The following is a 19,183-nucleotide window of genomic DNA, read 5'->3' as shown; positions in this document are numbered from 1 at the left end:
GTTAATGACTATAAGGAACCAACGACCAAATTATCGCTAGTCATTGTAAACGCCTTGCATATGATGTACACTCAGCAAGCACAATGCATCGATTTATGTAGGTGTGTGCTCGTGGTGGCCACGGGCGCGCAATACCAGAGGAAAAAGATGTGGCGGCGTGTATGCACTAGCCATAGCGGCATGAAAGGTCAAAAAGAAGACCGGCAATGCCCACAGCAACACACGAACACAAGGCACGACCCTCATGGCTCCTCAAATTCACTATAAAACCACGCCAGGGGAGCGTGTGTTCGCCACACTACCGCTACCACTACTACTACCACCCCGAACCCAACCATCTCCATCCATCTCGCTAGCTCCCAGTCGCCATGGCCGTGAACAACGCCAAGCTGGCCGCCGTGGTCGACGCCGAGAACCCGGCCGTGATGTGCGGCTACGTCGACAACTCCGAGTCGTCCATCGACTTTGCCGGGCGCGCCAACTGGCTGCGCGCGGCGGTGCTGGGCGCCAACGACGGGCTTGTCTCCACGGCCTCCCTCATGCTCGGCGTCAGCGCCGTCAAGCCCGACACGCGGGCCATGGTCGTGTCCGGGTTCGCGGGACTACTGGCCGGGGCATGCAGCATGGCCATCGGAGAGTACGTGTCCGTCTGCTCCCAGCGCGACGTGGAGATCGCGGAGCTGGACCAGGCCGGAAAGCGAGGCGGCGACGACGAGAAGGCGCTGCCAAGCCCAGCACATGCCGCTGCGGCCTCAGCGCTGGCTTTCTCCGTCGGGGCGCTCCTACCGCTGCTGGCCGCCGGGTTCATCGTGGGCTACAACCTGCGGGTCGCCGTGGTGGTGGTCGTCGCGACGTTGGCGCTGGCCGCGTTCGGATGCGTGGGCGCCGTGCTGGGGCGGGCCCCCGTGGCGAGGTCGTGCGCGCGGGTGGTGGTGGGCGGGCTGGCCGCCATGGCCGTCACCTTTGGGTTCATGAGGCTCTTCCGAGCCAGCGGCGTATAAGAAACTGACATGGACACATGGTCTTGGTCATGTGCGGGCATCGCCCATACTCTTATCGGAATAAAGTACCCAGTACTAGCCACCGTACTTGCACCTACGGCTGACTTATTTTCTTCCTTGTAATAGTAATCAAACGGCAAATGAAAACGTTTAAACTCGTACTATAGTACCAAGTGATTTTCATTCCTCTCCATGCATGCTCTATTGTTTGAAAGGATGTGACACAACATGTTCAATTGGCCAAAGGTTTGCACTTACCCGCTCTATGTTTTTCGGTAGGGTAGATCTACGTACGACATACGTCATGTTAAGCAACTTGCCTTAACTAATCTTTTCGGCTGAGCAATGCTAGAACTACCTAAAAAAAAACTACATAAACTAACGGGCTGTCCAACGTGGGGCATTGTTATTGGGTGTAGGGAGAGGACAAGTCGCGTACTACCCCTCGCCCCTCGCGTCGCCCCCGCGGGCGACCCGGGGGGAAAACCCTAGCCGCCGCCCCTCGAGTCTCCTCCTCCTCCCCCCTCCTCGCCGCCGTCCATAGCGCCGCCGGGCGAAGCCTGGGCGGCTGGGCGGCGGCGGGGCTTCTCCCCATCCTTTCCGTCTTGGCTGGCGCGGGACAACGGGGTCCAGAGGAACACCGGGTGAACGTGGGGTCCGGCGGCGCGGCGGGCGGGTCTCCCATCGGCGTCGTGCGCGGCGCGGCGGTGACGACCTGCGTGTCGTGAGGTGGTGGCTGCGTTGGCCTGACCGGTGGTCGCGGGTGCCGCCGGATCCAGATCGGATCCATCTGGATCCTTTCCTCGGACTCCGTCGGCCGCCGCGGGGTGGTGATGATCGTCGCTGGCCACGTCGGATCGTTGGATTCGGCGTCTGGAGATCTACAAGGAGTTCTTCTCGATCCTTCTTTCTGGTGGGTTGAGCCCCATAGCTCTTTCATCTTCTTGGGGTTCGGATCGTGGCTTGCCGGATCCGGAGTACACGGAGATTTGATGGCATAGGATGGGGACCGAAGGAAACTTTGTTCGGCGTGTTCGGCCCGGCATCGGCGACGTCACTTGACGCCGTTACGCTTCCTAGAGGCGAAGCCGAGGTCCCCACTATCCACCCCCAAACCCCTCCCGGACGAAAGTCCAAAATTCAGTCTGGATTGGGCGGCGGCGGCGTCCTGCGCGTCGTATCCTCCATGGAGGCGCCGTCTTGGGAGGAACTGATGTTCAGGGGAGAGATGTTGTGGATGGTGGGCTCCGAGTAGCTCCAGCAGTGGCGATGGTGTGGAGGTTGCCAGGTGGTGCGGCGTTGTATCTACCGCGTCATTGACGACGAGTGGTGGCGGCATGGTGCAGCTGCATATCGACGACAGATGCGGCTGGATGGACGAGCGCAGGGTGGTCGAGCTGTCTGGCGCCATGGTGGCGTCGACGGCAGGCCTGGCAAGGTCTGTGCGTCAGTACCTGCTCTGTAGATGGATCGATGGAAGAAGGCGGCGGCAGCCTCGGTGAGTGCGCCGGACCGGCGTGTGACCCAATCCGGTATGTGGCTAGGATGGGGCATCCGGCATTAGATGTTAGGATTTAGTGCGATGTCTGTTTGGTATTAGGCTCGAACATTCGGCACTACTGCATCAAGGGGGTAGGAGTAGCGACAGATGTTGCCTAGATGGTGGCTTCAGGCTTACTGATGTACTACTTTGTAAGGTCTTTTGTGCTTAATAATTAATAAAATGGCCGTATGCATCGTCCAGATGCAGAGGCCGGGGGTGCATTCTCCTTTTCTAAAAAAAATTGGGTGTACGGAGAGGGAGAGGCCCACCCCCCTGAAAATCGGGGGGGGGGGGGGGGGGGAGATTAGTTGGTTGGAAGGATTACGTAAAGCTTCGTGTCAGTTTCGTAGGTGTAGTATTATTCCTCTTCGGCCCCTGATCAGGGGTGGGGCCCCTCCCCTTATTTCCTCTAACGAAAACGTGACACCTAATCAGTTACGTTAATTATGTAGAAATCTTTACGTATGTGTAGCATTATCCTCACTTGCCTTAACTAATCTCTTCGGGCCCCCTGATTTCAACCGGCCCCTCCCCTTATTTCCTCTAACGAAAATGTGCCACCTAATCAGTTATGTTAATTACGTAGAAATCCTTACGTATGTGTAGCATTATCCCCCCCCCCCCAATGCCAAGAACATACGCCTCAAGCAACCCACCTCGTGTATCCGCCTCACTGTCACTTGCGTGCTTCCCAAAACAGTGAAGTTGTGACGTCTTGTGGTGGAGCCTAGAGCAACTCTAGTAGAGATGTCGTACTGGCAGCCTTTGTAACATGTATAGAGCGCATTGCAAAATAATATAAAGGTTGTCGAGGTGATGCGCAAACTCAGAATCATCAATACCAATCTACGTAAATTCCTTTCAAATAGGATGCACCTCTCACTAGATCATAGATTCTTCCTCAATTATCCCTAATTCAAAAGAACACACTTGGTTCATAGCACACATTCAAAAACACCGATCTCATTCCTATAATAGTAGCGCAAAATTAGTCACATCGTGGCTCACGTTCATAGAACAGCTAATTAATTAAACTAATAAAATAACCTTGCACTAAGCTTCTCCATCACCACATCATACAAGTCCCAAAAGGGGACCAACGGTCCGGCCGCTTCTTCTCGTCCCCGAAACTGAAGATGACCAGGCGCTCCTTCCACCGTGCCATGGACGATGAAGTGGTGGATTGGAGGTGGACAGGACGGGATTGGGAAGAACTTGAGGGAGGAACGGATAAGGGAGAGAAGAGAGTGTTGGGGAACACAGTATTTCAAAAAAAAGCCTACGATCACGCAAGATCTATCTATCAGATGCATAGCAACGTGTCGTGGTATTCTCGGGGGGGGGGGGGGGGGTGCGAGACGACAGATGCCATAGCGTGGCTTGAGTGTGAGGGCAAGACTGCTGCCGGAATATCCAGGGACGGGTATGCAAGTAGCACGCGCTAGTTTACCCAGGTTCGGGGCTCTCCGGAGAAATAATACCCCTACTCCTGCATGTCTGAATATATATGTGAGGCGTATATCTGGCAGTACAATGTGCTCCTGGAGCTGTATCTGAGATCAGTGCCGTAGACATCTGATCTCGTATATGCATATGAGTGTGTGTGGCCGCATGTGCCTGAGCATGCATGCGTGAGTGTGAGGGTGGATGGATGTGTGCTTGCTAGCTAGCTTATATAGGCTTGGGGGTAGCTTAGGATGTAAGCTAGGTAGGCATGGTAGCTAACTAGCTAGTGGCATGGTGGGGGTGTCATGCTTGTCTTCTGGGTCACTTTATAAATAGTGCACAGGGACAAGGGACACTGTACATGATGGCTTGAGATGACGCGTGCACAGTGCCGGGTACGGCTGTCTCGTCGGTGTCGGCGGTTGACTTCGGGCAGCTGGCCGTTGGCGCAGTCGGCAGCTGGCTGGCTGGAGCAGCCGGACGGGGAGCAGGCCGGGTGGCGAGTCGGTTCGGGTAGTCGGACAGGGGGCCGCCTGGGTGGCCTGAGCAGTCGGACTGAGGGGCTTTGCTAGCACTGATGTCTTGAAATATTGTCTTGCCGTCTTCGGGGTACCCGTGGTCAATTACCCCGACAGTAGACCTCGAGCCTCTGGGCAACTTGGCAAAGTTGGGCGGAGGTTTCTTGGCGGGTGTTGATGTAGAAGATGTTGATGACGGCCGGCTGCAGACCGCAGCCGGCGCGGCTTGCTTCCGGCGGGGGCGTGCAAGTGCACCTGCTGGGTGTAGCCTCCGAGCCTCCGAGCGAGGAGGGAGGGGGGTTCCCCACGGAAATGATCATGCAAAAGACAAAGTTAGTCCACACAAATATATCACCTCGGTTTTGCCCGAGCCCCCTTCAATCTTTTTCGTGTTTCCTCCGCTCTTTGGCTTGTGCTCTTGCTTGCCGGACAGCCGCTCTGCGGTCTGTGACTGAGAGTGGGCCGTGAAGTGGAGTGTACAGTATTATGACTCTGGGAGCAGATTTAACCGAGCAGATACTCATAAAGCAAATGGCCGGATCACCCGAACCGTTTTTTCTCCCGAGACATTTTTCGCGTGGGTGGTCTCCAGCGTTCGCTCTTGCTAGCCGGACAGCCGCTCTGTGGTCTGAGCCTTTGATACCATGCACGCTACTAAGCCTTATGCAGGAAAGAACGTCTCAGACCAAGCGGCCAGCCTCCGGGCCAACTCTGGCTGGCGCCGGGGCGAACAGTGATGCAACTGTAATAAAATGCGGAGGTAGCCCCCGAGCATCGCTCGAGATTATCCGTGCTTTCGCGGTGCAAAAATATGCGGGTGAGGAGCTCACATTGATTTTCGTGTATGCGAGGCGGAGTTTGCCGAAGACAGCTGACACGGCTCGGCGCTCGCGGAGCGCGCCGGCGCACCCACTTGGTGTAGCCCTCGAGCCTCCGGGCGCTCGAGGAGGGTCCAGCCGGTCGGGCTTGACCGGCCATGGGTGAGCGGGATGCGGCCAAGCCAGCTTGGCACATTCAGCCAGGCGTCTGGCAGCGCCTTTTTTTCCTTTCTTCTCTTGTGACAAAACTCTTCTCTTGTCTCTTGTTTTTGTTTCTTGCCCGAGCACCCCTTTTCTTATTTCTTCTTTTCTGCCGGCTAATGGCACGGGCGCTCGGGCCGGAGGTCGGCGGGGCGGACGCCAGCACGAGACAGTGCGAGGGGGCGGAGGCCAGCACGGGGATGGCCGGCCTTAGGGCCGGATGCAGGCGCGCGGGTGCGTGCGCACGTGGGGTCCGGAGCCGGCCTTGGCCAGCCGGCACGCAGGCGATCGAGGCTGAGCAGTCGGACGGCCGAGGGCGCGAGGCGCAGCAAGGCCAAGTGGAGCCGGGCACAGAGCGGGCGACGAGCAGAGCCGGGCGCGGGGCAGTCAGCGACGAGAAGTCGGCCCGGGCACGGAGTTGGCGGAGGCCGGGGCTGTGCAACGGATATGCACGAAGCATGTTGCTGAAAAAACCCATCGCCTGGGCATATGATCTGACTAATGCACAGACTCTATCCAACTCGTATTGGCTGGTGTATGGGTTGTTGGCGCCGCCTCTCGTTCTCTCTCTGACACAACGAAGAAGAACATGAAGGAGGAAGAAGGATACTGGACGATGCCATTCATGCAGGTTCATGCGATGCCATTCATGTAGGTTTTAGAGTGAGCATGTCCATCGCTCACCGGTGCGGCGCCTCGAGCTAGGCGAGGAGGCAGGGGCCTTCTGTAATGATGGATCTGGATGAATGTGTCTACTTCAAACCCAGGCGTTTGGCAATGGCGTGCTTGTGCTTCGTCGTCGGTGCTCTTTCCTGAGCCGTTTAGCGTTTTTGCCTTGGTTCTCGGCGTGTATGGGGTTCCTGGCATCTCTAGCTATGTGTGCTAGCTTGTTGTATGCTTCTGTGAGCTGCTCCTAGGCGCCCTTATATCTGTATCTTTGCTGTTTGTTTTCTTTCCTTTTAGTTGGAATGTGGTTGTTTTCCGGAGTTGTAATCCTGGCCAGTTGATGGCTTTGTTAATTTAAAGCCGGGCTCTTCTTAAGCCTACGTTCCAAAAAAGAAGGATACTGGACACAGGTGTTTTCCGGAGCACGTACTCCGCCCGCCGCACGAACGGCGTTGTATTCCACGAGCACGAACTCGTTCACGCCAGGCTACATCGTTACAACACCTTGATGCACACACCCACGCTCAGGTTTACATCAATACACGGAGGGCTTTTATACCCAGACTTGTGCACACACACTACACGCACGCACACATTACCCGGCTACCACACAACCACTAACCCACGATCAAACTCCATGCAGCTCCGGCCGCGCGCACGACGCGGCTGCCTCCAATTGACTCCAACGACCGCTACCAACAGCCACACCGCCCCGCCGCCATCTACATGATCAAGATTAATGCTGACAATTTTCCCCCATAATCTTGACATGGATCGTCGTCGACCGCCACGAAGAACGCCCTTCTTCATCTTCGGCGACACACGCCACAGCTTCTCTTCCTGGCGCACCAACGCCCTTGATTACCTCGAGCTCGAACTCGACTCCAGGCACTGCCATTACAACGTACACGGGGGTTTTATACCCAGGGACGCGCCGGGCACGCACCCACATCCCAGCCCACGTCGAGCGCTTGTCCCGCCCGCTCTGCCCGCGCCCCCTCCGACATGCACGCACACGTCTGGGCGCGGCGAGCCCGCGATGGACCAGCTCAACGCGCACACCCCCGCTCGTCAACGGCCACCCTACACCACGGTCCCGCCGCGCGCCCATACACGCGCCTGACGCATCCGACACGAGCGCCGCGGCTCCGTGCCACGAGCCTCCACGATTGTCGCGCCGAGCCGCTGCGACCTCTGCGCCACCACGCAGGTCCTTCGCGACCTCCTCGTCTTCGCGATCGCCGTGCCCTTCGTGCGCACTCCCCACGTCCCCGCGCTCCCGCCGCGCACGTACACGATCTGCGCAACCAGGTCCAGCGCCTCGACGCGGTCCACTCTCGCGGTCCCGACGCGTCCACTGTGCACCCATAACACGCACCGGTCGCGCCCGGCTTGCCGCCACGCCTTATTGCCCTGCACCGCTGCGGACTCCATGCCGCCATGCAGTGCCTCCACGCCGTGCGGTGCCGCCGCGCCACCACGCAGCGCCTGGGCGGCCTCCGCGGTCGCCGCACGTACGCCGTCACCGCCCGCCGCCTCTGCCACGTGCCATGGCAGCCACAGCGCCACCCACCTCCATAGGCCGACACACGGCCCAGAGCTCCATCGCGCAGCCGCCGGCGAGCGCCGCCATCGCTGCCACGCCTCCGGCACGGCAAGCACGCAAGACACCAAGCTCATGATACCAATTGTTGGCGCCGCCTCTGTCTTCCTCTCTCTCGCTGCACCTCCCGCTCGTTCTCTCTCTGACACAACGAAGAAGAAGATGAAGGAGGAAGAAGGATACTGGACACAGGTGTTTCCCGGAGCACGTACTCCGCCCGCCGCACGAACGGCGTTGTATTCCACGAGCACGAACTCGTTCACCCCAGGCTACATCGCTACAACACCTTGACACACACACCCGCGCTCAGGTTTACATCAATACACGGAGGGCTTTTATACCCAGACGTGTGCACACACACACTACACGCACGCACGCATTACCCGGCTATCACACATCCACTAACCCACGATCAAACTTCATGCAGCTCCGGCCGCGCGCACGACGCGACTGCCTCCAACTGACTCCAACGGCCGCTACCAACAGCCGCAGCGCCCCGCTGCCATCTACATGATCAAGATTAATGCTGACATGGGTTGTGTACAAGCGATATCTGACTATGATATGGCTAATGGTTTGACCATTGTATGACTTGCATCTAGCTAGCTTGTATGGATGATATATGGAGTGGCGAACACGCGTTTCGGCCGGAGCAAGGCACAACGCGAAGGGGAGCAGATGCGAGCGGCGCGTGAATGGATGCGGCCGACCGAAGCGAGGCACCACGCGCGGACGGACGGCCGGCGTTGCGGTGGTGATGACAAAGAGGCCGACAACGAGGACGCGCCGCCCCTCGCGACCGCTCCGGGGGCGTGTCAATGTCGGGTCCCCGAGCGCTACCAGAGAGATGGCGGCGACGCCGTGGTGATGATGGCGAAAGGGGTCCCGCCCGGATTGCGAAACCAACAGCAGCTTGCCCCACGGTGGGTGCTAATTGTCGTGATATTCTCGCGAGGGTGAGACGACGGATGCCATAGGGTGGCTTGAGTGTGAGAGCAAGACTACTGTCGGAATATCCAGGGACGGGTATGCGAGTAACACGCGCTAGTTTACCCAGGTTCGGGGCTCTCTAGAGAAATAATACCCCTACTCCTACTTGTCTGGATATATATGTAGGACGTATATCTGACAGTACAATGTGCTCCTGGAGCTGTATCTCAGATCAGTGCCGTAGACATCTGATCTCGTATATGCATATGAGCACAAGTGTGTGTGGCCGCATGTGCCTAAGCATGCATGCGTGAGTGTGAGGGTGGATGGATGTGTGCTTGCTAGCTAGCTTATATAGGCTTGTGGGTAGCTTAGGATGTAAGCTAACTAGCTAGTGACATGATGGGGTGTCATGCGGCTCAATTTTGTGTGTTTTGACCTTTTTGTGAAACTTAATCGAAATCTGATTCTAGTCTTAAAAAAATTCGAGATCTGATCTTTTTTCTACCATCATTGATTTTAGCGGTAGAGAGTAGGATTTGACTGCACCGTAATCGTTTGTTTAATATGAAAAATATCCTACCACTAAAGTCTTTAGCGATAGCCCATTATACCCTATCCCAAGGGTCCTTGGCGGTAGGGCCGTGAAACAAAAGCCCGCGCTGTTCTGATAAACTGCGTTGCACTGCTCCCCTCAAACAGAAAGTTGGCTGCACGTGGGCTGCTGGGTGCTACTCTGTGCTACCGTGTGCATGCATGAGATGGATGAATGGATGAGCTGCATGCAGTGCTTTGAATGCATCGGGCGCTGTGTGCATGCATGGATGGATGGATGTGCTTGCTGCATGCATGGATGGATGCGCTGCATGGTGTGCACTGAATGCATCGGCCCTGTGTGCATGCATGGATGGATGGATGTGCTGCATGCACCTACCGCCAAATTCTTTAACGGTACACAGCCTATCGCCAACGGCTCTGGCGGTAGGGTATTTTCCATATTAAATGAAGGTGACGACGCAGTCAAGTCCTTCCATCAATGACTCTGGCGGTAGGCAGTTATACCCTACCGTCATCAACCCTGACGGTAGGAAAAAGGCCAGATCTCAAAATTTTTTGAGACTAAGGTCAGATCTCGATAAAGTTTCACAAAAGGGTCAAAACATGTAATTTAGCCGTGTCATGCTTGTCTCCTGGGTCACATTATAAATAGTGCCCAAGGACAAGTGACACTGTACATGATGGCTTGAGGTGACGCGTGCACAGTGCCGGGTACGGCGGTCTCGTCGGTGTCGGCGGTTGACTTCAAGCAGCCGGCCGTTGGCGCAGTCGGCAGCCGGCTGGCTAGAGCAGCCGGACGGGGAGCAGGCCGGGTGACGAGTTGGTTCGGGCTGAGGGGCTTTGCTAGCCCCGATGTTTTAAAATATTGTCTTGCCGTCTCCGGGGTACCCGTGGTCAATTACCCTAACACAACAAGAGGGGAGAGTGTGTCTACATACCCTCATAGACCGAAAGCGGAAGCGTTTAAGTAACGCGGTTGATATAGTCGAACGTCTCCGCGATCCAACCGATCAAGTACCGAAAGCACGGCACCTTCGCGATCTGCACACATTCAGCTCGGTGACGTTCCTCGAACTCTAGATCCAGCTGAGGTCGAGGGAGAGTTTTTCCAGCACAACGGCGTGGTGACGGTGATGATGAAGTTACCGATGCAGGGCTTCGACTAAGCACTACGACAAATATGACCGAGGTGTGTTTCTGTGAAGGGGGCACTGCACACGACTAAAACAATTGTCAACTTGTGTGCTCTAGGATGCCCCCTGCCCCCGTATATAAAGGAGCAAGGGGGGAGGCCGCCGGCCCTATAGGGCGCGGCCAAGGGGGGCAATCCTACTCCTAGTAGGAGTTGGACCCCCCCTTTCCTAGTCCTACTAGGAGAAGAAGGAAGAAGAGGGGAAGGAGAAGGAAGGAGGGGGTCCCGCTCCTCCCCCTAGTCCAATTCGGACTAGGCCCATGGGGGGGGGAGGGGGCGGCTAGCCCTTGGCTGCTCCCTCTCTCTCCCTTAAGGCACAATAAGGCTCATAACTTCCCCGGTGGTTCCGAAAACCCTTCCGGCACTCCAATAAATACCCGATGCACCTTGGAACCATTCCGGTGTCCGAATATAGTCATCCAATATATCGATCTTTATGTATCGACCATTTCGAGACTCCTTGTTATGTCCGTGATCTCATCTGGGACTCCGAACTACCTTCGGTACATCAAAACATATAAACTCATCATACCGATCGTCATCGAACGTTAAGCGTGCGACCCTACGGGTTTGAGAACTATGTAGACATGACCGAGACTCATCTCCGGTCAATAACCAATAGCGGAATCTGGATGCTCATATTGGTTCCTACATATTCTACGAATATCTTTATCAGTCAAACCGCACAACAACATACGTTGTTCCCTTTGTCATCGGTATGTTTACTTGCCCGAGATTCGATGGTCGGTATCATCATACCTAGTTCAATCTTGTTACCGGCAAGTCTCTTTACTCGTTCCATAATGCATCATCCCGTGACTAACTCACGTTGCTTGCAAGGCTTATAGTGATGTGCATTACCGAGAGGGCCCAAAGATACCTCTCCGACAACCGGAGTGACAAATCCTAATATCGATCTATGCCAACTCAACAAATACCATCGGAGACACCTGTAGAGCATCTTTATAATCACCCAGTTACGTTGTGACGTTTGATAGCACACTAAGTGTTCCTCCGGTATTCGGGAGTTGCATAATCTCATAGTCACAGGAACATGTATAAGTCATGAAGAAAGCAATAGCAATAAACTAAACGATCATAGTGCTAAGCTAATGGATGGGTCTATTCCATCACTAAATTTTCTAATGATGTGATCTCGTTTACCAAATGACAACACATGTCCATGGCTAGGAAACTTAACCATCTTTGATTAACGAGCTATTCAAGTAGAGGCATACTAGGGACACTCTGTTTGTCTATGTATTTACACATGTACTAAGTTTCCGGTTAATACAATTCTAGCATGAATAATAAACATTTATCATGATATAAGGAAATATAAATAACAACTTTATTATTGCCTCTAGGGCATATTTCCTTCAGTCTCCCACTTGCACTAGAGTCAATAATCTAGTTCACATCGTCTTGTGATTTCACACCAATAGTTCACATCTTTATGTGATTAGTTCACATCTTCATGTGACTAATACCCAAAGGGTTTACTAGAGTCAATAATCTAGTTCACATCGCTATGTGATTAATACCCAAAGAGTGATCATGTTTTGCTTGTGAGAGAAGCTTAGTCTACGGGTCTGCAACATTCAGATCCGTATGTATTTTGCAAATTTCTATGTCTACAATACTCTGCACGGAGCTACTCTAGCTAATGGCTCCCACTTTCAATATGTATCTAGATAGAGACTTAGAGTCATCTAGATCGTTGTAGAAAGTTTGCATCGACGTAACTCTTTACGACGAACTCTTTTATCACCTCCATAACCGAGAAATATTTCCTTAGTCCTCTAAGGATAATTTTGACCATTGTCCAGTGATCTACTCCTAGATCATTATTCTACTTCCTTGCCAAAATCATGCTAAGGTATACAATATGTCTGGTACACAGCATAGCATACTTTATAGAACCTATGATTGAGGCATAGGGAATGACTTTTCATTCTCTTTCTATTTTCTGCCGTGGCCGAGTTTTGAGTCTTTACTCAATTTCACACCTTACAACTCAGGCAAGAACTCTTTCTTTTGACTGATTCATGTCGAACTCCTTCAAAATATTATCAAGGTATGTACTCATCGAAAGTCTTATCAAGCGTCTTGATCTATCTTTATAGATCTTGATGTCCAATATGTAAGTAGCTTTACAGGTAATTCTTTCTTTGAAAACCCCCTTTCAAATTCTCCTTTATGCTTTCCAGAAAATTCTACATCATTTCCAATCAATAGTATGTCATTCACATATACTTATCAGAAAGGCTGTAGTGCTCCCACTCACTTTCTTGTAAATACAGGCTTCACCGCAAGTCTGTATAAAACTATATGCTTTGATCAACTCATCAAAGCGTATATTCCAACTCCGAGATGCTTGCACCAGTCCATAGATGGATCGCTAGAGCTTGCACACCTTGTTAACACCTTTAGGTTGACAAAACCTTCTGGTTGCATCATATACAACTCTTTTTTAATAAATCCATTAAGGAATGTAGTTTTGATATCCATTTGCCAGATTTCATAAAATGCGGCAACTGCTAACATGATTCGGACAGACTTTGAAGTATCGATACGAGTGAGAAAATCTCATCGTAGTCAACACCTTGAACTTGTCAAAAACCTTTTGCGACAATTCGAGCTTTGTAGATAGTAACACTACTACCAGCATCCGTCTTCCTCTTGAAGATCCATTTATTCTGAATGGATCACCGATCATCGGGCAAGTCAATCAAAGTCAATACTTTGTTCTCATACATGGATCCCACCTCAGATTTCATGGCCTTAAACCCTTTCGCGGAATCTGGGCTCATCATCGCTTCCTCATAGTCGGTAGGTTCGTCATGGTCTAGTAACATGACTTCCAGAACAGGATTACCGTACCACTCAGGTGCGGAACGTACTCTGGTTGACCTACGAGGTTCGGTAGTAACTTGATCTCAAGTTTCATGATCATCATCATTAACTTCCTCACTAATTGGTGTAGGCATCACCGGAACTGATTTCTGTGATGAACTACTTTCCAATTCGGGAGAAGGTACAATTACCTCATCAAGTTCTACTTTCCTCCCACTCACTTCTTTCGAGAGAAACTCCTTCTCTAGAAAATATCCACTCTTAGCAACAAATATCTTGCCTTCGGATCTGTGATAGAAGGTGTACCCAACAGTTTTCTTTTGAGTATCCTATGAAGACGCACTTCTCTTTGAGCTTATCAGGCTGAAACTTTTTCACATAAGCATCGCAACCCCAAACTTTAAGAAACGACAACTTAGGTTTCTTGCTAAACCATAGTTCATACGGTGTCATCTCAATGGATTTTTAGATGGTGCCCTATTTAACGTGAATGCAGCTGTCTCTAATGCATAACCCCCAAATGATAGTGATAAATCGGTAAGAGACATCATAGATCGCAGCATATCTAATAAAGTACGGTTATGACGTTCGGACACACCATTACGCTGTGGTGTTCCAGGTGGCGTGAGTTGCGAAACTATTCCACATCGTTTCAAATGAAGACCAAACTCGTAACTCAAATATACGTCTTCGCGATCAGATCGTAGAAACTTTATTTTCTTGTTAAGATGATTTTCCACTTCACTCTGAAATTCTTTGAACTTTTCAAATGTTTCAGACTTATGTTTCATCAAGTAGATGTACCCATATTGTTGGGGATCGTTGTAGAAATAAAAAAATTCTACGCATCACCAAGATCAATCTATGGACAGACTAGCAACGAGAGAGGGGAGTGTATCTTCATACCCTTGAAGATCGCAAAACGGAAGCGTTACTAGAACGCGGATGAGGGAGTCGTACTCGCGAAGATTCAAATCTTGGAAGATCCGATCTAATGCCGAATGGACGGCGCCTCCGCATTCAACACACGTACATCCCGGGGACGTCTCCTCCTTCTTGATCCAGCAAGGGGAGATGAGAAGTTGAGGAAGAACTCCGACAGCACGACGGCGTGGTGTTGGAGCTTGCAGTTCTCCGGCAGGGCTTCGCCAAGCTCAACTATGGAGGAGGAGGTGTTGGGGAGGTAGAGGGCTGCGCCAGGGGAAGGTGCGGCAGCTCTCCCACCTCCCATCTATTTATAGGGGCAAGGGAGAGGGGGGCCGGCCCCCTCCAGATGGATCTAGAGGGGGGGGCAAGGAGGGTGGCTTGCCCCCCAAGCCAAGGGGCGCCCCCTTTAGGGTTTCCCCTAAACCCTAGGCGCATGGGCCCTAGGGGGGTTTGGCACCCAGCCCACTTAGGGGCTGGTTCCCCTCCATATTCAGCCCATAGGGCCCTCCGGGGCAGGTGGACCCTCCCAGTGGACCCCCGAAACCCCTTTGGTGGTCCCGGTACAATACCGATAAACCCCCGAACACTTTCGGCGACCGAATAAGGACTTCCCATATATAAATCTTTATCTCTGGACCATTCTGGAACTCCTCGTGACGTCCGGGATCTCATCCGGGACTCCGAACAACATTTGGTAACCGCATACTAATTTCCATAACAACTCTAGTGTCAGCAAACCTTAAGTGTGTAGACCCTACGGGTTCAGGAATCATGTAGACATGACCGAGACATCTCTCCGGCCAATAACCAACAATGGGATCTGGATACCCATGTCGGCTCCCACATGTTCCACGATGATCTCATCGGATGAACCACGATGCCGAGGATTCAATCAATCCCGTATACAATTCCCTTTGTCAATCGGTACGTTACTTGCCCGAGATTTGATCGTCGGTATCCCAATACCTCATTCAATATCGTTACCGGCAAGCCACTTTACTCGTTCCATAACACATCATCCCGTGATCAACTCCTTGATCACATCGAGCTCATTATGATGATGTCTTACTGAGTGGGCCCAGAGATACCTCTGCGTCACACGGAGTGACAAATCCCAGTCTCGATTCGTGCCAACTCAACAGACACTTTCGGAGATACCCGTAGTGTGCCTTTATAGCCAGCCAGTTACGTTGTGATGTTTGGCACACCCAAAGTATTCCTACGGCATCCGTGAGTTGCACAATCTCATGGTCTAAGGAAATGATACTTGACATTAGAAAAGCTTTAGCAGACGAACTACACGATCTTGTGCTATGCTTAGGATTGGGTCTTGCCCATCACATCATTCTCCTAATGATGTGGTCCCGTTATCAACGACATCCAATGTCCATGGTCACGAAACCGTAACCATCTATTGATCAACGAGCTAGTCAAGTAGAGGCTCACTAGGGACATGTTGTGGTCTATGTATTCACACATGTATTACGATTTCCAGATAACACAATTATAGCATGAACAATAGACAATTATCATGAACAAGGAAATATAATAATAACCATTTTATTATTACCTCTAGGGTATATTTCCAATAGTCTCCCACTTGCACTAGAGTCAATAATCTAGTTACACCGTGATGAATCGAACACCCATAGAGTTCTGGTGTTGATCATGTTTTGCTCATGGAAGAGGTTTAGTCAACAGATCTGCGACATTCAGGTCCGTATGCACTTTACAAAGCCTCTTAAAGGGCCGGACCTGATCTAGGCCGTAATTTGGCCCAGAACGTGGTAGGCTTTTAACGGGCCGGATCTCATATGGGCCACTATTAGGACCGGAGCGTGGTAGACCATTAATGAACCAAATCAAATATGGGCCGACATTTGGCCCAAAACATGGCAGCCACTTAATGGGCTGGCCTATTAGGGTCCTCAAAATCTTGTGGGCCTACAGCTGGGCCGGCCCATTAATGTCGGCGAAATCTCGTGGGCCTTTAGCTGGGCCGGCCCATTATGATCCGCAAGAATCTTGTGGGCCTTTACCTGGGCCAGCCCATTATGGCACACAAAAATCTTGTGGGCCTTTACCTGGGCCGGCGCATTATGGCCCGCAAAATCTTATGGGCCTTTAGCTGGGCCAGCCCATTATGGTCTGCAAAATCTCATGGGCCTTTAGCTGGGCCGGCCCATTATGGTCCACAAAATCTTGTGGGCCTTCAGTTGGGCCGGCCCATTTAAACTTGATGGGCCGGTCCATGTGTCAACATATCATAGGCGCGTCTCGCCCATTGGATGAGTGACACCTGTGCCAACGCGGACCTAACACGTGTCTCCTCCAGCCAATGATGATTTTACACGTGGAAAATTCCCATTGGTCGGGGCTATTAATGGGTTATCGGATCCAAAACCCGACCCGATAGCTTAACAGCGTTCCGTTATGGTGGATGCCACGTGTCGGTCACCCTTGACGAAAGCACTTTTGTGACACGCGATTTATCGTCATGGAAGTGGACACTTCCGTGATGATAATTTGGGTAATGTCATGGAACACTTCTACGACAGCACAGGTATGACTATCTTGATTCTGTCATAAATTTGTCATGGATGTACATGCATGACAAAAAACGCGACGTACTGTGACAAACACGTATCATCACGGAAGTGTAATTTTTTGTAGTGTAAGTGGGTGTGCATCCAACTTGCTTGCTCATGAAGACCTAGGGCATTTTGAGGAAGCCCATCATTGGAATATACAAGCCAAGTTCTATAATGAAAATTCCCACTAGTATAGGAAAGTGATAACATAGGAGACTCTCTATCATGAATATCATGGTGCTACTTTGAAGCACAAGTGTGGTAAAAGGATAGTAACATTGCCCCGTCTCTCTTTTTCTCTCTTTTTTTATTTGGGCCTTTTATCCTCTTTTTTATGGTCTCTTTTCTTTTCTTTCTTTATTTATTTTTCGTCCGGAGTCTCATCCCGGCTTGTGGGGGATCATAGTCTCCATCATCCTTTCCTCACTGGGACAATGCTCTAATAATGATGATCATCACACTTTTATTTTCTTACAACTCAACAATTACAACTCTATACTTAGAACAAAATATGACTATATATGAATGCCTCCGGCGGTGTACCGGGATATGCAATGAATCAAGAGTGACATGTATGAAAGAATTATGAATGGTGGCTTTGCCACAAATACGATGTCGACTACATGATCATGCTAAGAAATATGACAATGATGGAGTGTGTCATAATAAACGGAACAGTGGAAAGTTGCATGGCAATATATCTCGAAATGACTATGGAAATGCCATAATAGGTAGGTATGGTGGCTGTTTTGAGGAAGGTATATGGTGGGTGTATGATACCGGCGAAAGGTGCGCGATATTAGAGAGGCTAGCAAAGGTGGAAGGGTGAGAAAAGTGTGTATAATCCATGGACTCAACATTAATCATAAAGAACTCATATACTTATTGCAAAAATCTACAAGTTATCAAAGCAAAGTATTACGCGCATGCTCCTAGGGGGATAGATTAGTAGGAAAAGATCATCGCTCTTCCCCGACCGCCACTCATAAGGAAGACAATCAAAAAATAAATCATGCTCCGACTTCATCACATAACGGTTCACCATACGTGCATGCTACGGGAATCACAAACTTTAACACAAGTATTCTTCAAATTCACAACTACTCAACTAGCACAACTTTAATATCACCATCTTCATATCTCAAAACAATTATCAAGCATCAAACTTCTCATAGTATTCAACACACTCATACGAAAGTTTTATTATTAATCTTGTATACCAAGCATATTAGGATTTAATGCAAATTACCATAGTATTTAAGACTCTCAAAATAATCTAAGTGAAGCATGAGAGATCAATAGTTTCTATAAAACAAATCCACCACCGTGCTCTAAAAGATATAAGTGAAGTACTAGAGCAAAACTACATAACTCAAAAGATATAAGTGAAGCACATAGAGTATTCTAACAAATTCCAAATCATGCATGGCTCTCTCAAAAGGTGTGTACAGCAAGGATGATTGTGGTAAACTAAAAAGTAAAGACTCAAATCATACAAGACGCTCCAAGCAAAACACATGTCATGTGTCGAATAAAAATATAACTCCAAGTAAAGTTACCGATAGAAGTAGACGAAAGAGGGGATGCCTTCCGGGGCATCCCCAAGCTTTGGCTTTTAGGTGTCCTTATATTATCTTCGAGGTGCCATGGGCATCCCCAAGCTTAGGCTCTTGCCACTCCTTGTTCCATAATCCATCAAATCTTTACCCAAAACTTGAAAACTTCACAACACAAAACTTAAAGTAAAAAATCTCGTGAGCTCCGTTTGCGAAAGAAAACAAAAGACCACTTCAAGGTACTGTAATGAACTCATTCTTTATTTATATTGGTGTTATACCTACTGTATTCCAACTTCTCTATGGTTTATAAACTATTTTACTAGCCATAGATTCATCAAAATAAGCAAACAACACACGAAAAACAGAATCTGTCAAAAACAGAACAGTCTGTAGTAATCTGTATCTAGCGCAAGATATGGAACCCCAAAAATCCTAAAATAAATTGCTGGACGTGAGGAATTTATCTATTAATCATATTCAAAAAGAATTAACTAAATAGAGCTTTCCAAATAAAAATGGCAGTAGTTCTCGTGAGTGCTAAAGTTTCCGTTTTTTACAGCAAGTGTAACAAGACTTTCCCCAAGTCTTCCCAACGGTTGTACTTGGAACAAACACTAATTAAACACAAAAAAAACAACCAAAACAGAGGCTATATAAATTATTTATCACTAAACAGGAGCAAAAAGCAAGGAATAAAAATAAAATTGGGTTGCCTCCCAACAAGCGCTATCGTTTAATGCCCCTAGCCAGGCATAACAAGCAAGGATAGATCTA

At 50.4% G+C, this 19,183-nt stretch overlaps 1 protein-coding gene across 1 annotated transcript; it reads left to right on the top strand.

Moving 5' to 3' along the window:
• Positions 1–286: 286 nt before the first annotated feature.
• On the top strand, positions 287–1,170 carry LOC125533957 (vacuolar iron transporter homolog 5-like). Its single transcript, XM_048697276.2, has one exon. The coding sequence runs from the start codon at positions 369–371 to the stop codon at positions 999–1,001; it is 633 nt and encodes a 210-aa protein (XP_048553233.2). The 5' UTR covers positions 287–368; the 3' UTR covers positions 1,002–1,170.
• Positions 1,171–19,183: the final 18,013 nt, after the last annotated feature.

Source organism: Triticum urartu, chromosome 2A (genome assembly GCF_056163025.1).
Source record: "Triticum urartu cultivar PI428250 chromosome 2A, HENAU_Tu73, whole genome shotgun sequence".
In the NCBI taxonomy this organism is placed as follows: domain Eukaryota; kingdom Viridiplantae; phylum Streptophyta; class Magnoliopsida; order Poales; family Poaceae; genus Triticum; species Triticum urartu.
This window is presented reverse-complemented; position numbering and strand designations above follow the sequence as displayed.